Source organism: Chelonoidis abingdonii, chromosome 22 (assembly GCF_003597395.2).
Source record: "Chelonoidis abingdonii isolate Lonesome George chromosome 22, CheloAbing_2.0, whole genome shotgun sequence".
In the NCBI taxonomy this organism is placed as follows: domain Eukaryota; kingdom Metazoa; phylum Chordata; order Testudines; family Testudinidae; genus Chelonoidis; species Chelonoidis abingdonii.
In genome coordinates, this window is record NC_133790.1 from 32,835,559 (window position 1) to 32,858,755 (window position 23,197).

The 23,197-nt window shown below is 43.6% G+C and overlaps 1 protein-coding gene across 1 annotated transcript in view; it reads right to left on the reverse strand.

The window, feature by feature from the left end:
* Positions 1–1,944: 1,944 nt before the first annotated feature.
* Positions 1,945–23,197, reverse strand: part of SF3A1 (splicing factor 3a subunit 1) — a 26,788-nt gene continuing 5,535 nt past the window's right edge. The window contains exons 2-16 of the mRNA XM_032786433.2: positions 17,594–17,706; positions 15,274–15,478; positions 14,085–14,342; positions 13,554–13,628; positions 11,788–11,938; positions 11,010–11,203; positions 9,113–9,230; positions 8,806–8,991; positions 8,113–8,234; positions 7,707–7,949; positions 6,672–6,882; positions 5,227–5,378; positions 4,212–4,313; positions 3,913–3,984; positions 1,945–2,722 (exon numbers count right to left, since the gene is read on the reverse strand). Of these exons, the coding sequence (XP_032642324.1) occupies positions 2,621–2,722; positions 3,913–3,984; positions 4,212–4,313; positions 5,227–5,378; positions 6,672–6,882; positions 7,707–7,949; positions 8,113–8,234; positions 8,806–8,991; positions 9,113–9,230; positions 11,010–11,203; positions 11,788–11,938; positions 13,554–13,628; positions 14,085–14,342; positions 15,274–15,478; positions 17,594–17,706 (2,304 nt within the window). The 3' untranslated portion in view covers positions 1,945–2,620. The remainder of the gene's footprint in view (positions 2,723–3,912; positions 3,985–4,211; positions 4,314–5,226; positions 5,379–6,671; positions 6,883–7,706; positions 7,950–8,112; positions 8,235–8,805; positions 8,992–9,112; positions 9,231–11,009; positions 11,204–11,787; positions 11,939–13,553; positions 13,629–14,084; positions 14,343–15,273; positions 15,479–17,593; positions 17,707–23,197) is intronic.

Genomic DNA, 23,197 nt, shown 5'->3' on the forward strand with positions numbered 1-23,197 from the left:
ATGGATGTTTATACAACGCCTACAACAAGAAGGTCTTTGTGCATGACTGGGCTTGTAGACATGACAATAATACAACTGCTCATTGCCCCCAAATAAACCTGTTGGGCCACCTCCATCTCTGTTTCCTCAAGAACAGTCTCTGAAAAATAGTCCCCACAACATACTTCAAAGGTCAGCAAACTCGGGCTGTGCCCAACCAAGTTCCAGTATCATAGGCCTTCCACTACAAACACTACTCCAGGCATAAACACTGGTGAGGTCAATCTCAGTGCTAGAGTCCTTCTCAACAGCTGGGATGGAGCGTGCAAGGAGAGGGGGTCACCAAGATGGAGGCCGTAAAAGGCTTTCTAGATCAAAGCCAACACTTTGAAGTGCACCTGGAAAAGAATCGGAAGTTCAGAGTACCCAGGTCTCTCACTCCTTGCATAAGAGTGAGGAGGCAGCCATGTTCTGCAGTGCTTGGAGGTTTCCCAGTGGTATTCAAGGCTAGTCCCAGAGAGCACATGTTGAAATAATCCAGCATGGCAGTTAGCGGAAGGTGTAGATCACTCATGGCAAGGTCCCCAGCCAACAGGCATGGGTGCAATCTCCTTGCCAGGTGTAGATGGAGTAAAGCACTCTTGGACACTTCTGTTTCCAGACTAGCCAAGGACCCTGCAAGACCTCTAGGCATGATCAGTACCCAGAACTTCAGTGGGATTTAGAGGTAGTCAGGCCATCAGATGGCAAATACCATTAAGGAAAGACAGTAGCTTCTTCATTCCTCTGCCCAGATACTCCCAGCCTGCTGTTAGTCACAGCTTCACAATGACATAATTCCCCCCCCACACACACTGAAAATGGCTTTTATAGACATGATTCTCCAAATCTGTAATGAGTAAGGCTGTACAAGATTGTAGATTAAAAACCCCAGAGCGAGCCAAATTCTTACAGCTGTTACACCAGTGTTGGTTGATTCTGGGGTAAACCCCACCCCCTGGCTACACAAGTTGTTTCAGCACCCAAATGCAGGCCCATCGGACCTCACCTAATGCTCTCTTTCTGGGTATGCCCCCCCTGCAGCTCTGTGACCTGGAATACTGCTCTCTGCTTTCCCCAAACACCGAAGATCTGAGACACCCGTAACTGGTTACTGACCAGGCACCAAACTATGGTCTTTTTGTTTTGCCTTTTTAAAAAGGCAGTCAGCACCATATTCCTCCCGAATAGAAGCATGAACTACCTCCATCCATAGTGAGCCACCACCACCTTCCCCCTGGCTTTTAGCAGCCCTGAGCACAGGTCCCTCTCCCATGGCATAGTCTAGTGCATCCAGATCACTACCATGCTGCTCTACTTTCTCAGCCACACATGGCCAGCTGAAGAGCAGTTGGCCACCAGTAATTGCTGGCTTCCGTGGGCCTGGAGTGCTGCCAGCCACCTCTGTTGGGCTCTGGACATGCCTATTTTCTACTACAATATCATCTGCTCTTGTCCACCCCCATTGTGGGCTGGGAGTATGGAGGATGTCCTAGGTTGTCCTTGACTCCTGATGTATTGGGCATGAAAAGACAAGTCTCTTTCCTCATGCTGCCACCTCTAAGAAATGAAGAGCTGTTTTCTTTCATATAAAAATAAGACTTACAGGACATGGCTAGTTTTGTTTTTTTAAGATGTCTGAGCAATAGATTGTAAAATCATTCCTAAGCTCAGAATTTACTATTGAACAGTGAAGATCTCAGGAAGCCCTAGACAACAGCTGACTGAAGGATCTAATGACACAGACAGATATGCCCTCCTGGAAGTACACAGTGGGCTCAAATAAGCTCTATGTTGAAAAGACCGTAAGTGCTTGCATATAATTGGCTCAAAAGACTTTTGGGCTACGTGCAGGAGTGCTACAGAGTTGGGTAGGTCTCAATATACAGGACATCCATAACTAAGAAATGAAGAGTCACTACTGAGTTTCCCCACTGAAATTAGAATTTTATTAAAACAAGTCACATACTGTACAGGATGATCAGAAACAATCTCAGAGCCTTTTTATCAATACCAGCAGCAAAGTACAATTATTCCAAAGAAGGATAAAATCCAAAGACAGACAATCACTGCAGGAGATTCTTACGTGTACATTTCACAGAGAAGGAGCAAAGGGTTTATTATACTAAATAAAGGAGTTCTCGATTACAAAAAAGATTAAGTGAAAAGGCTAACATTTTAGTCAGACAGGTGATATTCCCTGTGTCATAACAAACCCCGATGCAGAACGAAGATGGATTTTAAAAGTCCAATCTGGACAAGATCTCACTTAAAATGCTGCCACTGCTGCTGTAGGGAATTAAATGAAAATAGTGATAATTAAGAACAGCAATCTAGCAAAGTGTCACAAAAGCTGTGAAATTACACGCAAGGTCACAATGTTTAAATGGCTTTGTCTGGGCAATATGCATTCTCTCCAGCTCTGTAACTGTCTGATTTTTGGATTAAGGACCAAAATACAGTCAATAGCTCCAAAGTGGGGATTAGTAAGTATCACAGGTTGATGTTTCAGCTTGTCACAGGGTCTCCAGAAGCTGCAGGATTCTAGTTGTTGGGTTCACACAAATGGCAGAGCATCCAACAGTTGTAGGCAACCTGACTCCTATTTCTTCCTGCCTCCTCTTTCTTTGAGTGCCAAGTGAATCACAGAACCACTTATCATGTTGTAGTAAGCCAGAGAATTGGAGTCCTTGATGAAAATGCCCTGCAAGAAACAACAGGAGGACTCAGTGCTCCCTCCAGAAAGATTCGACAATCTGGGCAATCAGGAAGTTTACTACCAAACTAGGAGAGACCCAGGGTGTACAGAGGGACCCCAATCTCCCAGAGAGAAAGATGATGTGGAGGAGCTAGGTAATAAGAGTTAGGCTTCAGTGCCGTCACAGTATTTCCACACTGCAGTCAGAGTGCAGAGACAAGTGTTTACTCTTTTTCAGGGGGGAAGAATAACAGACTTCGGTTTTTCCCAAAAGTGAGTTCTTTGATAGATTAGAGCAGAAATATTCCTGGAAGCTAGACATTCCATGTGACAGAGAATACATATCTGTGAGAGAGAGAATACATATGTGAGAGAAATATTGTGTGTCTAGAAGCTAGATATTGTGTGTGAGAGAGAATACATATCTGCCATTATAAAAGAAAGGACTTTTTGTTTTATTTCCCACTTTTTTTTAAAATATCTCTATAACCTTGGCAGGAAAGGCTGAAATTTGGCAGGGATATGTTCCTTTTGGTGTTCTAGCAAAAGTCTCTCTAGAGTTGGCTGGGTTATGATGGGCTTTACTGCATGCATGAGTACACTTTGTAGTAGCAGTGTTGTTGTTGAGGTTTTTTTTTTTTTTTATGCGTCTGAATATTTTGATGTTCTGCACATACATGTGCAGGAGTTGTGGAATTTTCATGGGCAAACCCTGTAAATCAACATGTATACGGTCTTTGGAGTAAAGATTAGAAAGCAGAGGGACAGTGTCTCATTCAGTGCACACAAGAATACACTCAAAGCAGCAAGCCTCTGAAGAAGCTACTTCAATGGTACAGTGTTCAACCCCAACACACACAGAGGGCTCAAATCAGCTTAGTTATACCAGTGTAAATTACAGAAAGCCCATTGGCTTCAACAGATTTATACTGCATTGGTGACAAGATAAGAGTGAATCCACAGAATCACTCTCATTCACTGTCTGCCATCCAGCCTGTGCACTGAATGGGGAAGGGCCTCTGCACAAACTGTGTGTGACGTAATTAAAGACTGCCCTGTACTGCATGCACTCAAGAGGCAGAGTGAGGCAGCTCTCAGGGCCTTGCAATTTTTTTAAACAAATTTTTTCTGTACGGAAAAGAGTGCAGGTAAGTGGCAAGGCAGCATCTGAAGGGTTAACACTGTTACATACTCACCTCATACTGCAGCTTTTGTTTCCCTGCTGGCATCCCTGTGGCCTCGTGGATCTTAACCTTTATTACAGAGACCTAAAAACAAGCACAAGAGAGCTCAGTCCCTCCAGCGCCCAGGGCAGGGCAGGGCAGGGCACAAGTAGCCAACTCCACCCACTCCCATCCCCTGCAACCATACACAGTTGCAATGTGAGGAGAGCCCAGAGTTTACAGCCTCAGCCAGGCAGTTTAGATGCTGTCCTGCCAGCAATCACACAGCAATGGAATAGCAGGAGTTAAGACCAGGTTAACAAGTCACGTACCTGGTCGGAGAGTGGAAGGGTGAACACCAGCACCTGGCCATTCAGTTTCCATTCAGTCTTGTCCTGCATGTTGGGAACCTGAACTTTAACTGTGACTGGACCCTAGGAAAATAATTCAATATAGTTACACACACAGATGGTCCTCAATGCATACAGACAGATGTGGTGACAAGAGGCAACCACTTTGGGTGCCGCCAACTTGCACCTTTCAATTCCCTGTTACTAGGGAGTCAACATGAATGCATTTTATTTGCTTCATTACTCTTACTTGGCAAGTCAGTTTGTCAAAAGTTAGTTAAGAGTTCTGCCTCCCACCCCTCTCTCCCAATTATTCCTTATTAACTTCTGGCTCTTCATTTGGTGGTTTGACTCTAGTGACATGGGGAACAGTACCGAGATCCTTCTACAATCAGCATTAACTGTACTGTATGCATGCATACAGCACTTATCACAAAGGGCCCCTATTATGCTGTACAAGTACAGGACAATAATATTCACTACCCTGAAGAATTTACAACCCAGTTTCAGAGAAGATGCAGTGAGTGACACACATGGGGAAAGAATTCTAACTCAGTTTAATATCCAAGTCACCCTTGATCTGGGGACACTTCCTTGTAGGGAAATGGACACACTTTAACAGGTCTTTACCATGTGTGTGTTAACTGGAGAACTACTAAAAGCTACTCTGCATACTTAGCCTTTCCTTAAGGCTGACTTCCCCATGCTGCCCTTCTCTCTAGGAGAGGAAGTCTTAAGTTTTTGTATACAGTCATAACTTTCCAGGTAAATTTAAATTAACTCAGTTGCTCTAGGGAGAGTGACAGGAAGGAGCTACTTCAGAGATGCAGAGTCAATCTGCCTGGCCAGCTGCCCTCCTGAATGTCCGTCCATTGATTTAGGTACCATTTTAGAGGAGATGGCCTCTTTTGGGGAGAGGCTGAATACTTCAGTGTGGTCAGAGTTCCCAGCACTGCACAACAAGCTGTTGGACTGTGATGCTACTCAAATTATATACCTTGTTCCTGCGCAGGAACTCCTCCTCTGGCATCAGGCTGTCCTCACTTTTTGGTTTCTTAGACACAGGTTCATCCTCCATGGGTGGTGGGGGGTGAGGAGGCATTGGTGCTGGGGCAGGGACTGGAGCCACAGGAGGGGCTGGGACAAATGCTGAAATAGGAGGGGCAAAACAGCTACATATACACCTACACATGACATTCAATAACAGTTCCCTTAATATATTACTGCAGTAGGCTGGCGTGATGGTACTAAAGGCCTTCCCATGTGGGGAAAGAGACAGGGGGAGCCAATAAACAGCACACAATATTTTTGTGGCTCATGTGGTCACACACGTCAACAGGAGGACAGATCTCAATGTACAGTTGTTTGAAAGGTACTCTGGTATGTTACTGNAAAGTTCCTAGAGACTCCCATTCCTACAGGTTAAGGACAGCAGGCGGCGAGGTTACAGCAGGGTTTACACCGCACCTTTTCCTCTGGTTTCTGGATCTCCTCTTCTCCAATCTTTTTACCGATAGCAGTCTCTTCCACACCAAAGATATCGGTACGACGCTCAGCCAGCTGTTTCAAGCTGCTCTCAATATCTAAACCTGCAGACAGGCAGAGATAGGGAAAAAAGATAGACATTTTCTCTCATATGACAAATCAGAACAAGATGACTCAGAGTCCTGCTTAATTCTCTAATCCAGTGGTTCTCAACCTATTTACCACTGTGGATCTCATATGCAGCTGCATGTGTGCTTTGTGGACCGCATCCACACAATATATATACTACCTCTATGGCCCCGAGAATGTCACGTGGGCCGCATGAGTATGCTGATGGGCTGCAAGAGGCCCACAGCCGCAGGTTGAGAACCACTGCTCTAATCCCTTGTTTCACACAATATTTTTGTGGCTCATGTGGTCACACACGTCAACAGGAGGACAGATCTCAATGTACAGTTGTTTGAAAGGTACTCTGGTATGTTACTGCAGTAATTAGAGTGTTGTAGCTGTGTCAGTCCAAGGATATGAGAGAGAGAAGGTGAATAAGAGAATATCTCATATTGGACCAACTTCAGCTGGTCAGAGACACGAGTGTATACAGAGCTCTTTTTTCGGTCTGACCTAAAGAAGAGCTCTGTGTAAGCTTGACAGCTCATCTCTCTCACCAACAGAAGTTAGTCCAATATAAGATATGACCTCCTCCACCTTGCTTGCAGTAAGAGGCAGTTACAACAGCCATTATTCACTCAGCAATAGCTCACCCACAGGGTTGGAAGTTAGAACTGATTTTAAATGACAAGAAATGCAGGCCAGGACACTTGGGTCTATCTGACTCATTCAGAAAGTGCCATAGAGCTTTAATTTTCACTGGGATGGCCCACCAGAGAGGGAGAGCCGGGATATTCATAAAGCATCTTCCAGGAGCAATTACTCTGAAAAATTATTCAACTCACTGACCTGTTGGTACTATCATGGGAGGCGGGCGAGGGGCCATCATGGGGGGACCAGATGGTGGCATCGGGACAACATTGATGCGTGGGGCATGTATTATTGGTGGCATGGGGGCTGCGATGACAGAACCTGGGGGTATACGGACCACAGAAGTCATAGGGGGACGAGGCATGACAGGAACTGCAGAAACAACAGTGGTGCGAACAGGAGGCGGCATCTAGAAAGAAGACATTTATTACCAAGTGCAGCTGCAGGCACTCTGGGATTCAGTCTCTTACATTGTTCACAAGAGCTCATCAACAGCTGAAGAGGGTCACATTCTGAATCTTTTGGCTGGTCATATATTGGAATATAAGCGTAGGTGGTTGGGGGTATGTGTACTTCTAGTACCTACTGCCATTCTTCCGAATTCCCAGGAAGTTTGGGATTGGGTGTAAAAGCGTCAGTAGTAGCAAAAGCCAGTAGTTACTTTCCCCCCACCCTCAGGAGCCACATTGCACAGCCATTAAAAAGAGTAGTCTCAGAGACAGAAGCTCTTTGAACAGAGCCACATGAGCAGAGTGCTGCCGACCTCAAAATTTAGGACAACTTCAGTGGGACTGACTTAGTGAGCTGCACACTGTTATTACCATTTCTTGCGCCTACGCCTCTGCTATGATTGCAACTTTCACTTCCCACCTTGGCTTTCAGCCTTTTATCTAGTTCACCTTCCTGTCCCTCTGAGCGCCTCCCCAGCCCACATTTCCTTCCTCTCCGATTTGTCACTGTCTGAATTTCTCTTCTCTCTAGTTCGACATCATCTCTTTACAATACTTCAGCTGCTGGAAAACTCCTTCATAAGGTATTTTCCATTTCTAATATATTTTAAACTTACTTCTAGGATCAATTTTATCATTTAGAGCTAATTTGGCAAAGTGATCTCTTAACATGCTAATCCCGTTTCCAAGCAGCACTCTACCATGACCCATTTCAGCAAAAGTAAAACCTACTTCCAGTTCAGCATCAAAGCAGCTGTTTGTCCTTGGCAGTAAGAATGCTTACCGATGGAGGGCGTGGCACAGATGCGATTGGGGGAGCATTAGATGGGGGATTTGATGCTGCAGAGGGAGGTGGAGGCTGGGGCATCTCATTGGGCTTGCTGGGACCAATCTTCTCCTTGCTGTCATCTTCTGGCACCAGCCCCTTGGCCTTATGGATAGCCTCAATTTGCTCTTGCAGCGTGATATTGGCCTGAGCAGCCTGCTGTGTGCGGGCCATGCTGCCAGAGTGGCCATCCCAGGTCACCTGGAAAAAGACAATCAGAAGAACATAGACTGTCAAAACTCTGATCAGATTAGCAGATAAGTGAGGGCTGCTGTTTCACAGCAAGAACAAAGTTCCTAGAGACTCCCATTCCTACAGGTTAAGGACAGCAGGCGGCGAGGTTACAGCAGGGTTTACACCGCACCTTTTCCTCTGGTTTCTGGATCTCCTCTTCTCCAATCTTTTTACCGATAGCAGTCTCTTCCACACCAAAGATATCGGTACGACGCTCAGCCAGCTGTTTCAAGCTGCTCTCAATATCTAAACCTGCAGACAGGCAGAGATAGGGAAAAAAGATAGACATTTTCTCTCATATGACAAATCAGAACAAGATGACTCAGAGTCCTGCTTAATTCTCTAATCCAGTGGTTCTCAACCTATTTACCACTGTGGATCTCATATGCAGCTGCATGTGTGCTTTGTGGACCGCATCCACACAATATATATACTACCTCTATGGCCCCGAGAATGTCACGTGGGCCGCATGAGTATGCTGATGGGCTGCAAGAGGCCCACAGCCGCAGGTTGAGAACCACTGCTCTAATCCCTTGTTTCACACAATATTTTTGGTACCAATGGGTCCAATTCCACTGTTATTAAAGAATGAACTCCAGTTAATATGGTGGGTGCAGAATAATGTTTACAGGAAAGCTTCAGTGTTCTTGATGGCTACCAGAATATGTATATTAAACGAGCACAGTATGCAAATCAGCATTTCAAGATATGTCAAAGTTCCAATTGATACAGATCAGTTTGACATGATTAAATTAGATTTAAACTATACACTGGGTTTTTAAATGAGTATCTCTTGGAGTCTTGTGAGAGGCATCAGACTAACCTGGGGCATAGACCTCGTCATCACTCTGTTTCTCACGGATAGACCGATCCCGCTGCTCCAGCCAGCGGGGATCCAGAAGGCCGATTCGCATGTGTTCTTGCATTTTACTGGCAGGAATCTTCTCTCCAGTGATGGGAGAGACAAGATATTCGTCTGGTGCTGGTGCTGGTGGTAATGGCTTGGAGGCTGAAAGAACAAAACCACATTGTTAAAAATGCTTCTAAGATGTGCAGTCAAGTCAGGCAAGGTCTTGGGTGACTATTCAGTAAGAAATTAAATTGCTCATTGTCACCAAACTCCAACTTACCTTTGGGATCGTAGTCTTTCCGCACAATGACCTGATCTGGAGTTGGGGGAAGAGGTGGTGGCATTGGCGTCTCTGGAGGAGGTGGAACTTTCTGATTCTCATCTTCATCATCTGAGCCCTTAAATTAAAAACAATGCTTATAAGTTATTAACAGCAGATCAAATATCTTCAAACACAGAATATGCAGCCACCGCACTGAAAGTCATATAGGGCAAAAATCTATGCATCAAGTGAACAGGGCTTATGCAGTCACTCCATGACAAACAATCTTGGCTCTAGAGTACACATTACAGAAGTGAAACAGGCTGTCTTCTTTGCATACCTAAGCATCTCATTTTTTCATTTGTTGACAGTTTCTCCATGGGAAATCTCAACCCACTTAAAATATCTTTATTAGCAGGTTGTGTCATGGGACCCCACCTCATTGAGAAAAATGGAAGTGTCAGAGATCAATACACTGCAATCAAGCAGCTTGCACTATGTATCTACAGAGATTTTTAAAATAGTGGCAAGGGTGCCAGCACTAGTGTTGCTATAATTTAAGAAGAGTGGACAGTCTAATTCAGGGGTAGGCAACCTATGGCATGAGTGCCGAAGGCAGCACGCAAGCTGATTTTCAGTGGCACTCACACTGCCCAGGTCCTGGCCACCAGTCCGGGGGGCTCTGCATTTTAATTTAATTTTAAATGAAGCTTCTTAAACATTCTGAAACCTTATTTACTTTACATACAACAGTTTAATTATAATATTATAGACGTATAGAAAGAGACCTTCTAAAAAGGTTTAAAATGCATTCTTGGCACACAAACCCTTAAATTAGAAAGAATAAATGAAGACTCGGCACACCACTTCTGAAAGGTTGCTGATCCCTGGTCTAATTATTGCTGAAAGAGGGAACCAGGTAGCCCATTTCTCTCTAAATAACTGCATCTCTGATTTTTAATTCTGGCACCAGGGGGCTATGGTTTACCATAGCTAGGGCCCTACCAAATTCAGTCCATTTTAGTCAACTTCACAGTCAGAAGATTTAAAAAATAAATAAATAAATAAATAAATTTCATGATTTCAGCTATTTAAATCTGAAATTTCAGTGTTGTAATTGTATGAGTCCTGACACAAAAAGGAGTTGTGGGGTGGGTGGGTCACAGTTATTTTAGAGGGGGCTGCAGTACTGCTAACCTTACTTCTAAGCGGCTGCTGGCGGTGGTGCTGCCTTCAGAGCTGGGCAGCAGCGGCTGCTGGCCAGGATCCTAGCTGTGAAGGCAGAGTCACCACCAGCAGCGGCGCAGAAGTAAGATGACATGGTACAGTACTGCCAACCTTACTTCTGCACTGCTGCTGGTGGGACACTGCCTTCAGAGCCCAGCTCTGATGGCAGTGCAGAAGTAAGAGTGGCAATACTGAGACACCTCTAAAACAATCTTGTGATCCCCTCTGCAGCTCCCTTTTGGGACAGGACCTCCAATTTGAGAAATGCTGGTCTCCCTCATGAAGTCTGTATAGTATAAGGTAAAAGCATACAACCAACCAGATTTCAAGGCGGGGAGGACGGGGGCGGCAATTTCACAGTCCCTGACGCATTTTTCATGACTGAATTTGGTAGGGCCCTAACCATAGCCCTCTCTCATCTCTTCTCTCGTAAGGCAGCTAAGTTAGTAATTTGACAAAAACTAACACCTCGGGGGCTTCTGAATGTGTCAACTGTGCAATGAAAAGTGATCTATTTAACAGGACAATCTTTTAGGTTTTCTCTACAGCAACTTTCCTTGTGCACAAGGATAATAGTCATTGAACACCAAGAAGCACAGGGATGCTATGAAGTGAGAGCTTGCAGCGCCCCATAAGCCACATTAAAGTCCTATCAATGAAAGTATCCTTTATCACACCAGCTACTTACCTCATCCATATCCTGCACTTGTGTGTCTTGGTCTAGTTGAGATGGGGTCTCCTCTGTCTTCTCTTGCTTTTCATCTTCTTCATCTGACTCCACCTCCATCTCCACTTCCTCACTTTCACCAAACTTCTCATAGCGCTCCTGGATCAGTATGCGAGCCCCCAGCTCCTCAGGAGTGGTGGGAGGAGGGAAGTTCCCTGCAACAAAGAAAAAGAGCAAACATGAGGGCTTCTTTAGCATTATTCATTGCTCAAGATGCAGACACAGGCACCAATTCCCTTTCACGAAACTAACTTGGGGGGGAGGGGTGGAAATCAGACTGTTGTACTGATGGGCTCATGGGAGCAAAGGCAAATAGAAGGGAAAGGCTAGGAATAAGACTGGTCTGAACGCCAACATGAAGATATGTGATGACACAAACTGAAGGCAGCAAAGAAAGGGAAGCGGCTACCACCACAATGGGGTGCTAATGCAGCAACAGAGTTTGGCGGTCTTGGTTTTCAGTGGAACAGTTGATAACACTGTAAGCTGCTAGTCACAAAGAAAGCAGTACCAGTTAAGCATCAGTGATATCACTAACTGCAGAAGAAACAGGACCTGAACTCAGCAGATACAAAGTTTCTCAGTTCATATTTTAAAAGGGACATCATATGCTTCTACCTTGCACCCATCTAATATTTTTTATTTATAGCATTTTCCAGCAGCTCTCAAGGGGCACGTATCATTCCCACTAAACACAGAACCTGAGTCACAGAGCAGTTATGTCACTTAGTTTTCCTACCTTGCTCATTGGGCTGGAAGTCCACTGTTTCCACAACTACAAAGTCATGCCAATCAATCTGGGCATAAGCAACACGTTCCTTCTCCTTCTCTTCCTCTTCCTTCTTCCTCTCTCGTTCCTGGAACTTGGCCCACTCCACCCTGTAGCACACCTGCACAAGGAGGCATAAAGCACTGAGTCACAGAAGTGGGAAGCATGTCACAGTATACAAAGGAGAACCCATTAGGAACCATAAAACAAGTCACAATCCTCACAAGTGTTCACCTCTAATCTCCAAAATATGTAAGATCCAACATAGTCAGTGCCTCCAGGGCAGCCATGTGGGCACCCCTTGAAAGTCAGTTAATTCAAAATTTAGAAATTGAGTTTGATCCTGCAGCAACCAGGCAAAACTCCCACTGCCTTTAAGGAGTGGTTTGCTTGAGTATGGGCTGCAGGTTTGGCACTGTGCGGATGTCAAACTTTTTAGATTAATAATAATGAGAATTCCAAAAGACAGATCTCAAATCCTGACAGATTAACACCTGGAACTGTTTGATATACTTCTCACAAACATGCAGTCATGTTCCAAACCGCAAATATAGTCTGCTAGAGAAAAACTTTAATTTTGAAAGATCAGAGGTACTGTATATTAAGAAACCTACTAACAGACTTGCCTATGGAGTAGCAACTGAAATCTTAGATTGTAAGCTCTTTGGGATGGGAAAATGCTTTTTGCAGTAAAGCTTCATGAAGATATTACTCCTGGGTGAATTCTGCACCACTGCACAATTTTGCAGAAATTAATGTTGTGCGTGCAGAACTTCCTTCTCCTCCACCCCCACAGAAATGGGCTGCAGAGATGTTGGCCGCCAGTGGGGGTAGCTGGACCTGGCTGAGACCAGCTTGCAAATGAAAGACGAGGCTGGGGGGATGGGGAAGGAACTGGAGGATTCCCAGCAGCAGCAATTCCCAGCACACTCTAAAGGAAGGAGATGGCAGCATGCAGGAAACTCAATACAAGTCCAGGACCCAGCACCAGGCTATTTCTCCCCCTGGATCCCTAGGCTCTAGCAGGGTAGGAGGTGTGAGTTTCTGGGTCAGCGGGGGGCCCACAGCTGGCCTCTGGGGGGGATAGAGGTTGAGAGTATCTGGGCCGGTGGGTGGGGGGAGGAGAATGGCGAGTGTCTGGGCCAGGGTGGGGGGAGGAGAATGTCTGGCCCCTTGGCTGAGCTCTAGGAGGGTGATGGCAGAGAAAGAGGAACTGGGTTGTCATAGGGGTTTCTTTAACTCTTTACTCCTGGGGGAATTTGTGTATGTGTCTGTATTGTTACAGACATACTTGCTGACAGGTATTTTGAAATAAAATTATCAAAATAATTGAAACTAATGTAATTATATATAGTGTTATTTTTACAAATAAAAATTTGTAGAATTTTAAAATATTGTGCACAGAATTTTAATTTTTTTGGCACAGAATTCCCCCAGGACTAAGATATAAAGCCTGCTACACAAGTGGTTGATCAGACTGGCTTATTTTCCCATGGTTGGAAAACAGTTTGAAATGCCCAGTTCCCACACTTTGTTCTCGTTCTGCTTACATGTGATGTCAATAATTAGAAAGATGCTGAGCTCAAAACCAGAAATAATTCAGAACAAGACTGAAATGCTTCCAGGGCTTTGGAGCTGTGCTCCAGGCAAAAACCTGCAGCTCCACTGCTCTGGAGCTGCTCTGTTCCAAAGCCCTGAACGCTTCTGCAGTTTTGTGGACATTAGTCACAAGTTACCTGATCCAGGACTTCTCTAGGGTTTTCAGCCTCCTTCTTGAGTTTGATAAGTAAGCCTTTAGGCGGGATCAAGATCTGAAACACATTTTCAGGAAATCACTGATGACTATCATACAGATTGGTTCATAATTAAGGAAGCTGTCCTAATTATCTTCTTTTTACACCAGACAAAAATGAATCTTATGACTGGATCCCCTGAAGCTAAGCTGCATTTCTCCTGTTACCCTATTTTTAGCTATCATCACTACTCAGGTATAGTATTCTTTCACACTGCCATGTCACCTGCTTCTCTTGCTATAAAGGAACAAACTTTTATCTGCATTACAGTACAGCTCAGAACATCCAAATTGAGTTTGGGGTCTCGTAGTGTTAGGCCATACACGTTTTTCTGACAATGAGCAAAACGTTCTCTCCCCGTACACAAAAACCGACATTTAAAAGAGGACAGCTAGAAGTTCTTCTTTCTTTCTAGACTGGCTATTCATAATGCTGAAATAATGCTTTCAGAAGAGAGAGAAGCCCAGAGAGTACCTTGGTGTACTGCTCAACCAGTTTGGTGAAGTAGTTAAAAAGGCTATGCTGTGGGCGCAGGAAGTCAAACTGGTAATTCCTCTGTTCTTTCTGCATCAGCTGAGTCAGGAACTGCCGGCCATTCCGAGCTACGAACTGCGCAGTCAGCTTCACCACGTCCAAGTCGAAGGCTGAGATTGACGGAGGATCTGCGATGAACTCAAACTCTGGAGGTGGCTCCTTTGGAACGACTGTTTCTTGGATCACCTGAGCCTGTACCTACAGAGGGGAATTTGGACACCTCACTAATTGCACCCATGAAAGCCATTACTCACTCCTCCTAAGTAACTGTTTGGGAAGGCCAGTGGCTTTCATTAACTGCAGGGAAAAAAATGACAAACATTTCTGGTGCCCTAACTGCAAGGAAGGGAAAAGGTATTAACATAATATAGTTCATGAGTGAGTCATTTAAATAGGCGCACTGCAAAAAGATGACAAAAAGTTTACTTAGACACAAAACATAGCTGGAAGCAGATATGGAATGTAGCTATAATCTCCTAACAGACATAACCACAAAACATCTGATCATTGACTGTACAGAGTACATGAAACAGGTAGGTTCAGCGAGTGGCCTCTTGCTAGCTAATACATACCTAACCTAGGTCCCGACTATGTCAGATTATCTCAAAGCATGGAGTACAAAATGTTGTTGAGATGCCGACATAACTGGAGAAAACAGGCTTGAAATAAACTCCTTGGAATTAACAATGCATACAAGAAGCCCAGCAAAATCTTGCACTGATTGCAGGGTGCTGTCAAGCAATTTACTTCTGGCAGGATATTCTAGATATATACAAGACTAGTGATCACCTGAAAATCTGTTCAGGAACATTCCTAGTCAAACTGGCATTCAATTGCGATCAGTACCTGCAGCAAATGATCTTTCTTTGAGATACAAGCAGGTTTCTCAGCTTTGTCAAGTTTCAGGGCATACGAACCCTGGGCACCGAGGGGCATACCTCTGTGCACCAAAAGGAAGAGGCCTGGGCACTTATAGAATTCGAAGTCTCTCAGTGTTGATTTCCATTGTGAAAACGTGAACACACAGATCAAACCCAGAGCTTGTTTGAGCAAGGAGGTTGAAAGACCAAGATCAGAACTGACACCCTACAAGCCAACTCCGGGCTAACAATAGACACTAATAATTTACCTTCTGGGGAAGCTGTTGCTGAGCACTTTGCTGCTGTTGCATGACCTTAGGGATGGCAGCCGAGGGCTCCTGTGCCTTGCCCTCTTTGAACTCACTGACTTTGTGCCGGTAGTATGCATGGTAGGGATCATTGGGATTCAAGAAATTGAACTTGGGGTTATTTATTTCATTCTGACGGATTCGAGCTTCAAACTCGGGGCCATTTCTGGGGAGAAAAAAAAGTGAGTTAAGAAGAGTCAGCATGAACACTGAAGTGAAAAATCAATTTTCTTCACAACTACTAAAAGTAATGTTGGTGCACCAACTTCCCTCTCTCCTCTGAGGACAACTATGGTCTTCCTCCCCACGCTACCAAATATCACTTCTCCAGAAATCTAAATAAATCATGCCCAATCCATCAGCCAGTTGCTGACCTACACAATTCATTTTTACACAAAGGAACTTTGAGTTTTTTGTTTCAGCACTTCATGACCAATTACTTAAAGATGTAAGTGATTTTAACTGTCTTAATTGCCTGTATGAGTCAATTTGGCTCTATATCAGGCAGACATCCATTGGTTATTGGATTAGAAGGAAGTTTATGGACTGCTGATTAGCCCAATAAGAGACTGCCACGTTATTTAAAATGCATCAACTTTCCTCCTTAAAGTGCTCTGTGCACAGCAATTCTTTTCAACAAGGTTCTTAAAAGTTAAAAATTAATGATCAAGCAGCCAATCCAAGAATTGATTGTATTGTGATGTTGCTCTTAGTGCGCTAGAAGCTAAAGCTGAAGTCATATTTAAATCCTACCTTGTTCCAACAAAAATGCCATAGCAACAACTGACCCACAATTCTTTTTCCTAGCCTAACTAGGCACATATATCCACTAAATATTTAATTTTTAAAAGACACCATAATTCAGTAACTGACTTTGGCCAACAGGGATAACGCTTCAGCCTTGTACCACTACAATGGAACATTATGTGCTTTCACGTGTGGATGTCAGAAGGCGCAAGAATTTGCACTACAGCTGAAGTTTTCGTCTATTCATTTACCTCCTCCTGGACTATTTGTTTCCCATCAGCAAGACCAAAACCGTGTTTCCCTAGCCTTCAGTCAGTGCCAACATACCATCAATCTGCACATGAACATTTATTTACACAACTGAAAAAACTAGAAAGTCTGCCTAGCTAATACACAGTTTGCTATGCCAGTGAGCTAACAATCAAAGCTGGCAGCTCATGTCTAAGGTTTGGGAATGGAGAGTTTCTACTGAGATATATGAAGGGCTCCAGTACTATCTCTAATCATACACTAGTTATTTCCTCTGCATCTCTATCCACGCAATGTGCTTCTGTGTTGGAGCCCTGCACTATTTGCTTTCTACCGAACCACAATAATGGGAAGTGTAGTAGGGTGCTTATCTACCAGAGCACAGGCTAGCATAATGGGCTCACCATATGCAAACTTCTTGGGTAGCAGGCGGAATGGAAAGACGGGGCAGAAGAAAGTTACTTTCCTGTTACCATCACAACCTCAACAACAATTCTCGCTAGTGGCATTTATTCACCCCACCAAGCACACACGATCATGCTTAGCACAAGTTCTGTTTACACCAGTACTGCACCAGGAGATTCAGCATTTAGAACAATGATTCAAGTAGCCCTAGATCTCATTTCAATTTTTAAAAACTTGTTAAACTGAGACCCCATAGACTTTGCATGCCCCTCTCGTAGACTCATTTCATACCAACTGAGTCAGTTTACAGAGCCATATACTGGTATGTATAGGGAGTTTCCCTCACACCCCAACAAGGAAGAGGCAGATACTTCTGTCCTTGACATTCTATAAACCTATAATTTGGTTTGCAGATTGTAAAATATGTTCAAAGTAATATTGTCACTGAACCTCTAGTTAATTTGGTCTCTCAAGAGGGCATTAATCTCTCATTTTTGTTAGAATCCTGGAATGTACCAAGTTCCATTTCAGATCAGGGATCAGATCCACCGTAAAAACAATTATACAAACTGCAAAAGCACCCTTAGCAAATTTTACTCACCAGCTTACCTTGAGGGTGTAATTTTTGACAGAGAAGTAGAATCTTATTTTTGTCTACCATCTTCCTTGTGGCAAAGACAAGCAAGTAAATTTTGCACCTCAACTGGTAAACTTTCATTATGATTTTGCAAGGCAGCACAAAAACATTCCCCAGCCCCACCAAACAAACAGCACATTCTGATGCCAATTAATCTGGAGACCTGCTCGTTTCTGGATTAGAGCAGTGAGTGGCATTCCCAAGAGGGCTTGAAAATCCCATGAAATGAGAGCCATTACTTACCTGGCTACAAAACTGGCAGTCTTGTCTACAATATTCCTGACTTCTGGAGGAGGGTAAATAATTCCCACAACAGGTTTGGCTGGTGCCACTTCCTCTTTTGGCTCATCTTCTGGCTGCAGTAAGAACAAATGAGAGGTTTTCTACAGTCTTACCAAATTCCCACCTCATTTAACCAAAACAATAGTCCTGCCACCCAGCACATAGTGGTTACATGGAGATAAGATGATGAGGTATGGAAGCATCTCTCTTCACTGTAGAATTTGCAATCAGCATGTCAGGATATTAAATTATAGCAAACAAGATCAAAGCTGGTGACAACAGAAAGGGAAATTTTCATCATCTGTTAATCAGTTTCTGAGACAAAGCACAACAATCTGGATCAACAGGTTTCCCTTTGCTGTTTGAGCTTGGGAGACAGAGACCAATCAGCAGTGTCAAGTAGTTGTCCAAGTCACTGGACTGTGATTTAGGAGATTGGGTTCTATTCCCACCTCTGATATTGACCTGCTGAGCGACCTTGGGCAAATCACCTCACGTCACCTCCTGGTACTGCAGTTTCTCCTTTTATAAAATAGGATAATGATACTTACCTCCTTTGAAAGCACACTGATATCTGCCAATGGAAAGCTCTATAGAACAGCAAGGTATTATTTGCCTGAAAGGGTCAAATGCTAGATTGTCAAATGCTTTGCTGAACAAATTCAGATTACTGATAAAGTGATTTTTCCTTTTTGCTCCTACTCATTCAACAATCTGAACCATTAGGCTCTAAACAACAGCATCCAGCGATTCCCCTGCTCTTTACCAAGCAGCAATACTGAGAACCAACCTGCCTAGCGCATCTGCTGCAGAGGATATCACATCAAGGGAACAGTGACTCAAGATGCATATGAAAGGCCACCAGGTGGCAGCCTTAAACAATCCTCACTGAAGCCCTTTCTTTCCCTTTCAGCCCACAGCCCAGTAGAGTGGGCTTTAAGGGCTGCTGGGGAGAAGTCCCAACACCACATACAGAACACAGGACTCTGACCATCTAGCTAGGGCAGATCTGGAAGCTTTTAAACTTTTTTGGAGACACTTTCAGATCCCAAATAAGGAGCTAAAATCTGATGAATTCCATGTAAATGAGACTTAAGAGCTTTGACCCTCTCCAAACTGTGCCAAAAGTGCTTCTGCAAGAAAGTTTGTAAGTCAATTTCCTGACTGAGATGAAAGAAAGACCTTTACTTGAGCACCATCCCTGGAACTCTTCCTGAGAGCTGCTTTAACCTTGTGGAAGGCCGGAAGCAGTTATTTACTGGAGTGAACAGACCTCTCTCCAACATGCCTGAACAAAGGAAAAATTGCCATAAAAAGCTTTTTTTAAAAAAAACTAAGTGTAGAGGGAGAGTGGTCAGACTCAAAAGGGAGGAACACAGAGACTTAAAAATATTAGTACTCTAGACTAGAGAGGAACTTCAGGGTGAAAATGGTTTCATATGGATAGAGCCTAAATAGAACACGATACAGGAATAAGATCTTGCTATAAACCCTCCTACTTTCCTTTCTGTTGCCCTGAGAACAAGAATTTGACCTTAGAAGGCTCAAGTCGACAACCCAAAATGCAACTCTGACTCAATCTCACAGGTCTTTCAAGCAAATGGGCCCCCTGTTCAGAGAAATGTATTTGTCCAAACAGCACTGAGAGAGCTGCCCACAGCCTGTAAAAGGTGTGACGAAAACTGGATGTCTGTCTACTAGGCACTAGTCATCCCAGGGACAAAATCTGATAATCCTGCATCACAACGGATGTGCCACTTAGTCTCCAAAATGCTGTGGAAAGGTGGGGGAGATAAAGAATTCTGTGGCAGAAGGAATGGGGGCAATTAGACAGATGATTTTAAGCTCCTGGTTAGGAGCAGGAAGTTGGAACATCGAGTCTTGCAAAGTGACATTGGAGTGGTGAGTTTAACAAGTATTCCGTCTTTTCTTTTTTCATCTTCTGAAGGATCCCTGAGATGAGGGAAAGGGCAGAAATCTGTATTTCAAGCTCCCTGCCCATCTCATACTGGCAGCATGCACTGCATGTGCCTGTGGCTTCTTGGAACCTGGTAAACAATTAGGAAGTTACCAAATTTATTTGAGTGGCAAAAGAATCTACTTCTGGCATCCCCCAGTAGCTTCTATTTCTTAGCAACACTGGGACAGCTTCTATTCATCAGAGTTAGTTCTGGTTGGCCTGGGATGTTGAACCAGGTGAACAGTTTTGCTGTTTATTTTAGGGTTATATAGCAGCACCCATCACATGAGTATCTGAGCATTTCACAAGTTAATTAGATTGGCATGACAAGATCATTAGTGGATTTCATGCAATCTTCAGCTGTCTTTTGGTTATGGGAAGCACTGCTTGGGGTAGAGAAAAAGATACTGCTTTACCCACATGGCAAGAGAAGATCATGGATCATCCAGGAGAATACCAGGCTGTTTGAGTCCTCTCACCACCAAAATGTGTCAGAGGATGGAACCAAACTGAGCCCAATGGAGGATGAATGAATTGTAGGGATACTAAAGAAGGTTTATATTAGACATGGTTTATATGAAAAGTGATTTATTGTTAGAAATGATTTAATGTTAATTAATACTTTATAACTAAAGGTTTATATTAGAAATAAATATGATTGCCCAGATTTAGCCTCTAACCTGCAAGCCACCAGCTGTGTCTGTGTGAAGCCTGCTCACAGAAATACTTTGTATAAAACTTGTTAAAGGTTAATTGACTCTAAGTGCCCTTCTCTAAGTGACACTTTGTAATCACTACAAATAGAGACCTCCACCTCTGTAAATTCATTTTTATCTCACTTTATGTTCCTTCTTTTAATTGTTAAAAGATAGGGAGTCTCACACCCCAAAAGGTAAAGAGACAGTGAAATAAATGTAATTAAGATAAAGAGTGTATGTGAATGAGTGCCTAGTTTAAATGATGAATGAATGGTTAGGGAGTTACCAGCCTGAAAAATTCAGTGTTTCGGCCGAAGAAGGTGTCAAGTGGATCAACAGATGACCCTGGGAGGGGCGAACTGGAATCCACCCCAAGCACCTACCAAACATCTGACAACATGGAGCAGCCACTGCTGATTGGTTTTAACAACAGCAGATGAAGCAACTCCCATCGAACTAACAGAGAAAAATCCCTATACAAGCTGGACTCTGAAGACTGAGGACTTTGAGTCTATGGTTCTGCTGCCATCCAGGGCATCAGGTGCACCTGACCAGACTCGGCTCCACTCTTGTGTAACAGGAACCTGGCCAGTTTTTTCTGCCACAAGCAACTTTAGGCTGGTAACTATAACTATCTATAAGCAGAACTTGTATTAATGGATTGTGTGTGTTGTGTAATCATAGATAAGTAGCCAAAATCATTGTTTTGCGTTATCTTTATTTTAATTAAATGGTATTTCACATAAAAATGTGACAAATGTCTTGTCCCCCGCCCTTTACATTAAGATCCTGCTAGTTTTTATTGTATACAAGAATGAGAAAAGTATCAGAGGGGCAGCCCATGTTAGGCTGGATCTGGTTAAAAGGCTCGATCTCTGCTGCTTTAACAAGAATGAGAAAAAATGATCTGGACCATACTTGCTCACCTGGGACATTCTAAGCAACAGTATCGTCAAGATGGTTTCTCATCCACTGGAGGACAGGTTGAAGACCTGTGCCTTGAAAGTTAATCTTTGTGTGTTCTTGACGGGGGCAATCCTTCCTTTCTCTATGCAACCGGCAGCTTCAAGGTGGGAAATTTCGAGGAGTCGAGAAGAGTTAGAGAACTTTTCTTCCATGTTTGTCTCAAATTCCCAATTAAGGAAAGGGAAACAAAATGGATCTTAAACTGGCATGCCACTGTGGGAATCATTCAAATTTGCTTTTTGCTGCTACTTTAGGGTCTTTGTGAGTAATCTAGTGCTAGGGTATTGAGCCTTGCTGTAACAGGATGGTAAAGACCCTTCCTGCTTCAAGGAGAGAGGATTCCAAGACTCTGACTTCTTCGTTTGATCAAAGAAAAAGCAAGAGAGACCATCGCAACTGCATCAACCACGAGCCTTTCAGCAAATAAAATTTGGGTCATCACAAATGCAGAAATTTTTGGCTTGACCCCAGTGGTTGACTGCCTCAAAGTAGTTGCAGGTGTCGTTGGGTGCTTAGGCAAAAGTGAATTTAAGACTTGGAGACCAGCTGCCTGTAGAGGGAGTGCAATGAGCGGCAGGGGGGGGAAATTCTTAAGAGCAACCAATCACTGTCTTCCAAAATTGACCAAAGTGAAACTCCTTAGTCCACACTGTCAACTGTGCAGGAGCAGAAAGCACCAAACAGAATTTTACCAATCTAGAAAAATAAAACCTTTAACAATGAGAATTAAGCTTAAGTAATTTGAGCCAGAGATTTTTTTTTTTCAGAACTCTAAGCACCAGAATGAATTTCTCTCTCCCTTAAGTTAACCATAATGCTCTGCGATATTTGATATTTGGAAGAGATGATCTGCAAACCACTCTACACTGTGTGCAGCCACATCTAGTTGCCACAAGCTAAGCAAAGAGAGGACAGATCAGTACTTGGATAAGAGATTCTGTAGGTGACATTCTCCCTCTTCCTCCAGTACAGAATCAACATCCCAAGCAATTATCAGCTTTTCATAAATCCTGATTTCCTGTCAAATTCCAATTTGGATACTAACATTCTGTTCCCTGTTCCTCCTTCAGTTTCCAGTGGATAAACGACTCTTCTTCACGTTCTGTCCTGAACTAGAGTCAAGCAGGGTTGCAGCCACCTTCAGAGGTTGCATTTTAGTGGTGGGTGAAGCAATTCCCTATTTAGTTTGCCAAGCACTGAGAGAAACCTTGAGAACTCACTTCACACAATGCTGAAATACAGCCAGTTCAAAGGTAGTAATAACAGTTACCTCACATAGTGGTTTTCATGAGTGGATCTCAAAGCACTTTACAAAGGAGGTTGGTATCATTACCTCCCTTTTACAAATAGAGAAATTGAGGCATAGGGCGGGTAAGTGACTTGCTCGAGGTCACCCAGCAAGCCAGGAATAGAATCTAAGGCCTGGTCTACACTAGTCTGTTATTTCGGAATTAGCTGAGTTAATCTGGAAAAAAAAAAATTGCGTCCACACAACCAAACCTTTTTTTTTTTTGATTTAAAGGACTCTTTAATCCGATTTCTGTACTCCACCTTGGCAAGTGGAGTAGCACTTAAATCGAGATCACAAAGCCGGGTTAAAAGGTATCGTGGACGCAATTTGATGTTACTGGCCTCTGGGAGCTATCCCAGAATGCTCCCTTGTGACCGTTCTGGACAACACTCTCAACTCCAATGCACTAGCCAGGTGGGCAGGAAAAGCCGCGGGAACTTTTGAATTTCATTTCTTAGTTGTTCACCATCAGCACAGTCCACCATCACAGGGGAACATGCAGAGTCCACCATCATAGGAGATCACGCAGTCCCAGATTCGCAGACGACCTTCAGCATGGTCCGAACGAGAGCTACTGGATCTTATCACATGTCAGAGAGACAAGTCTGTTATGGTAGAACTACGTTCCAAAAAAAAAAAAAAAAAAAAAA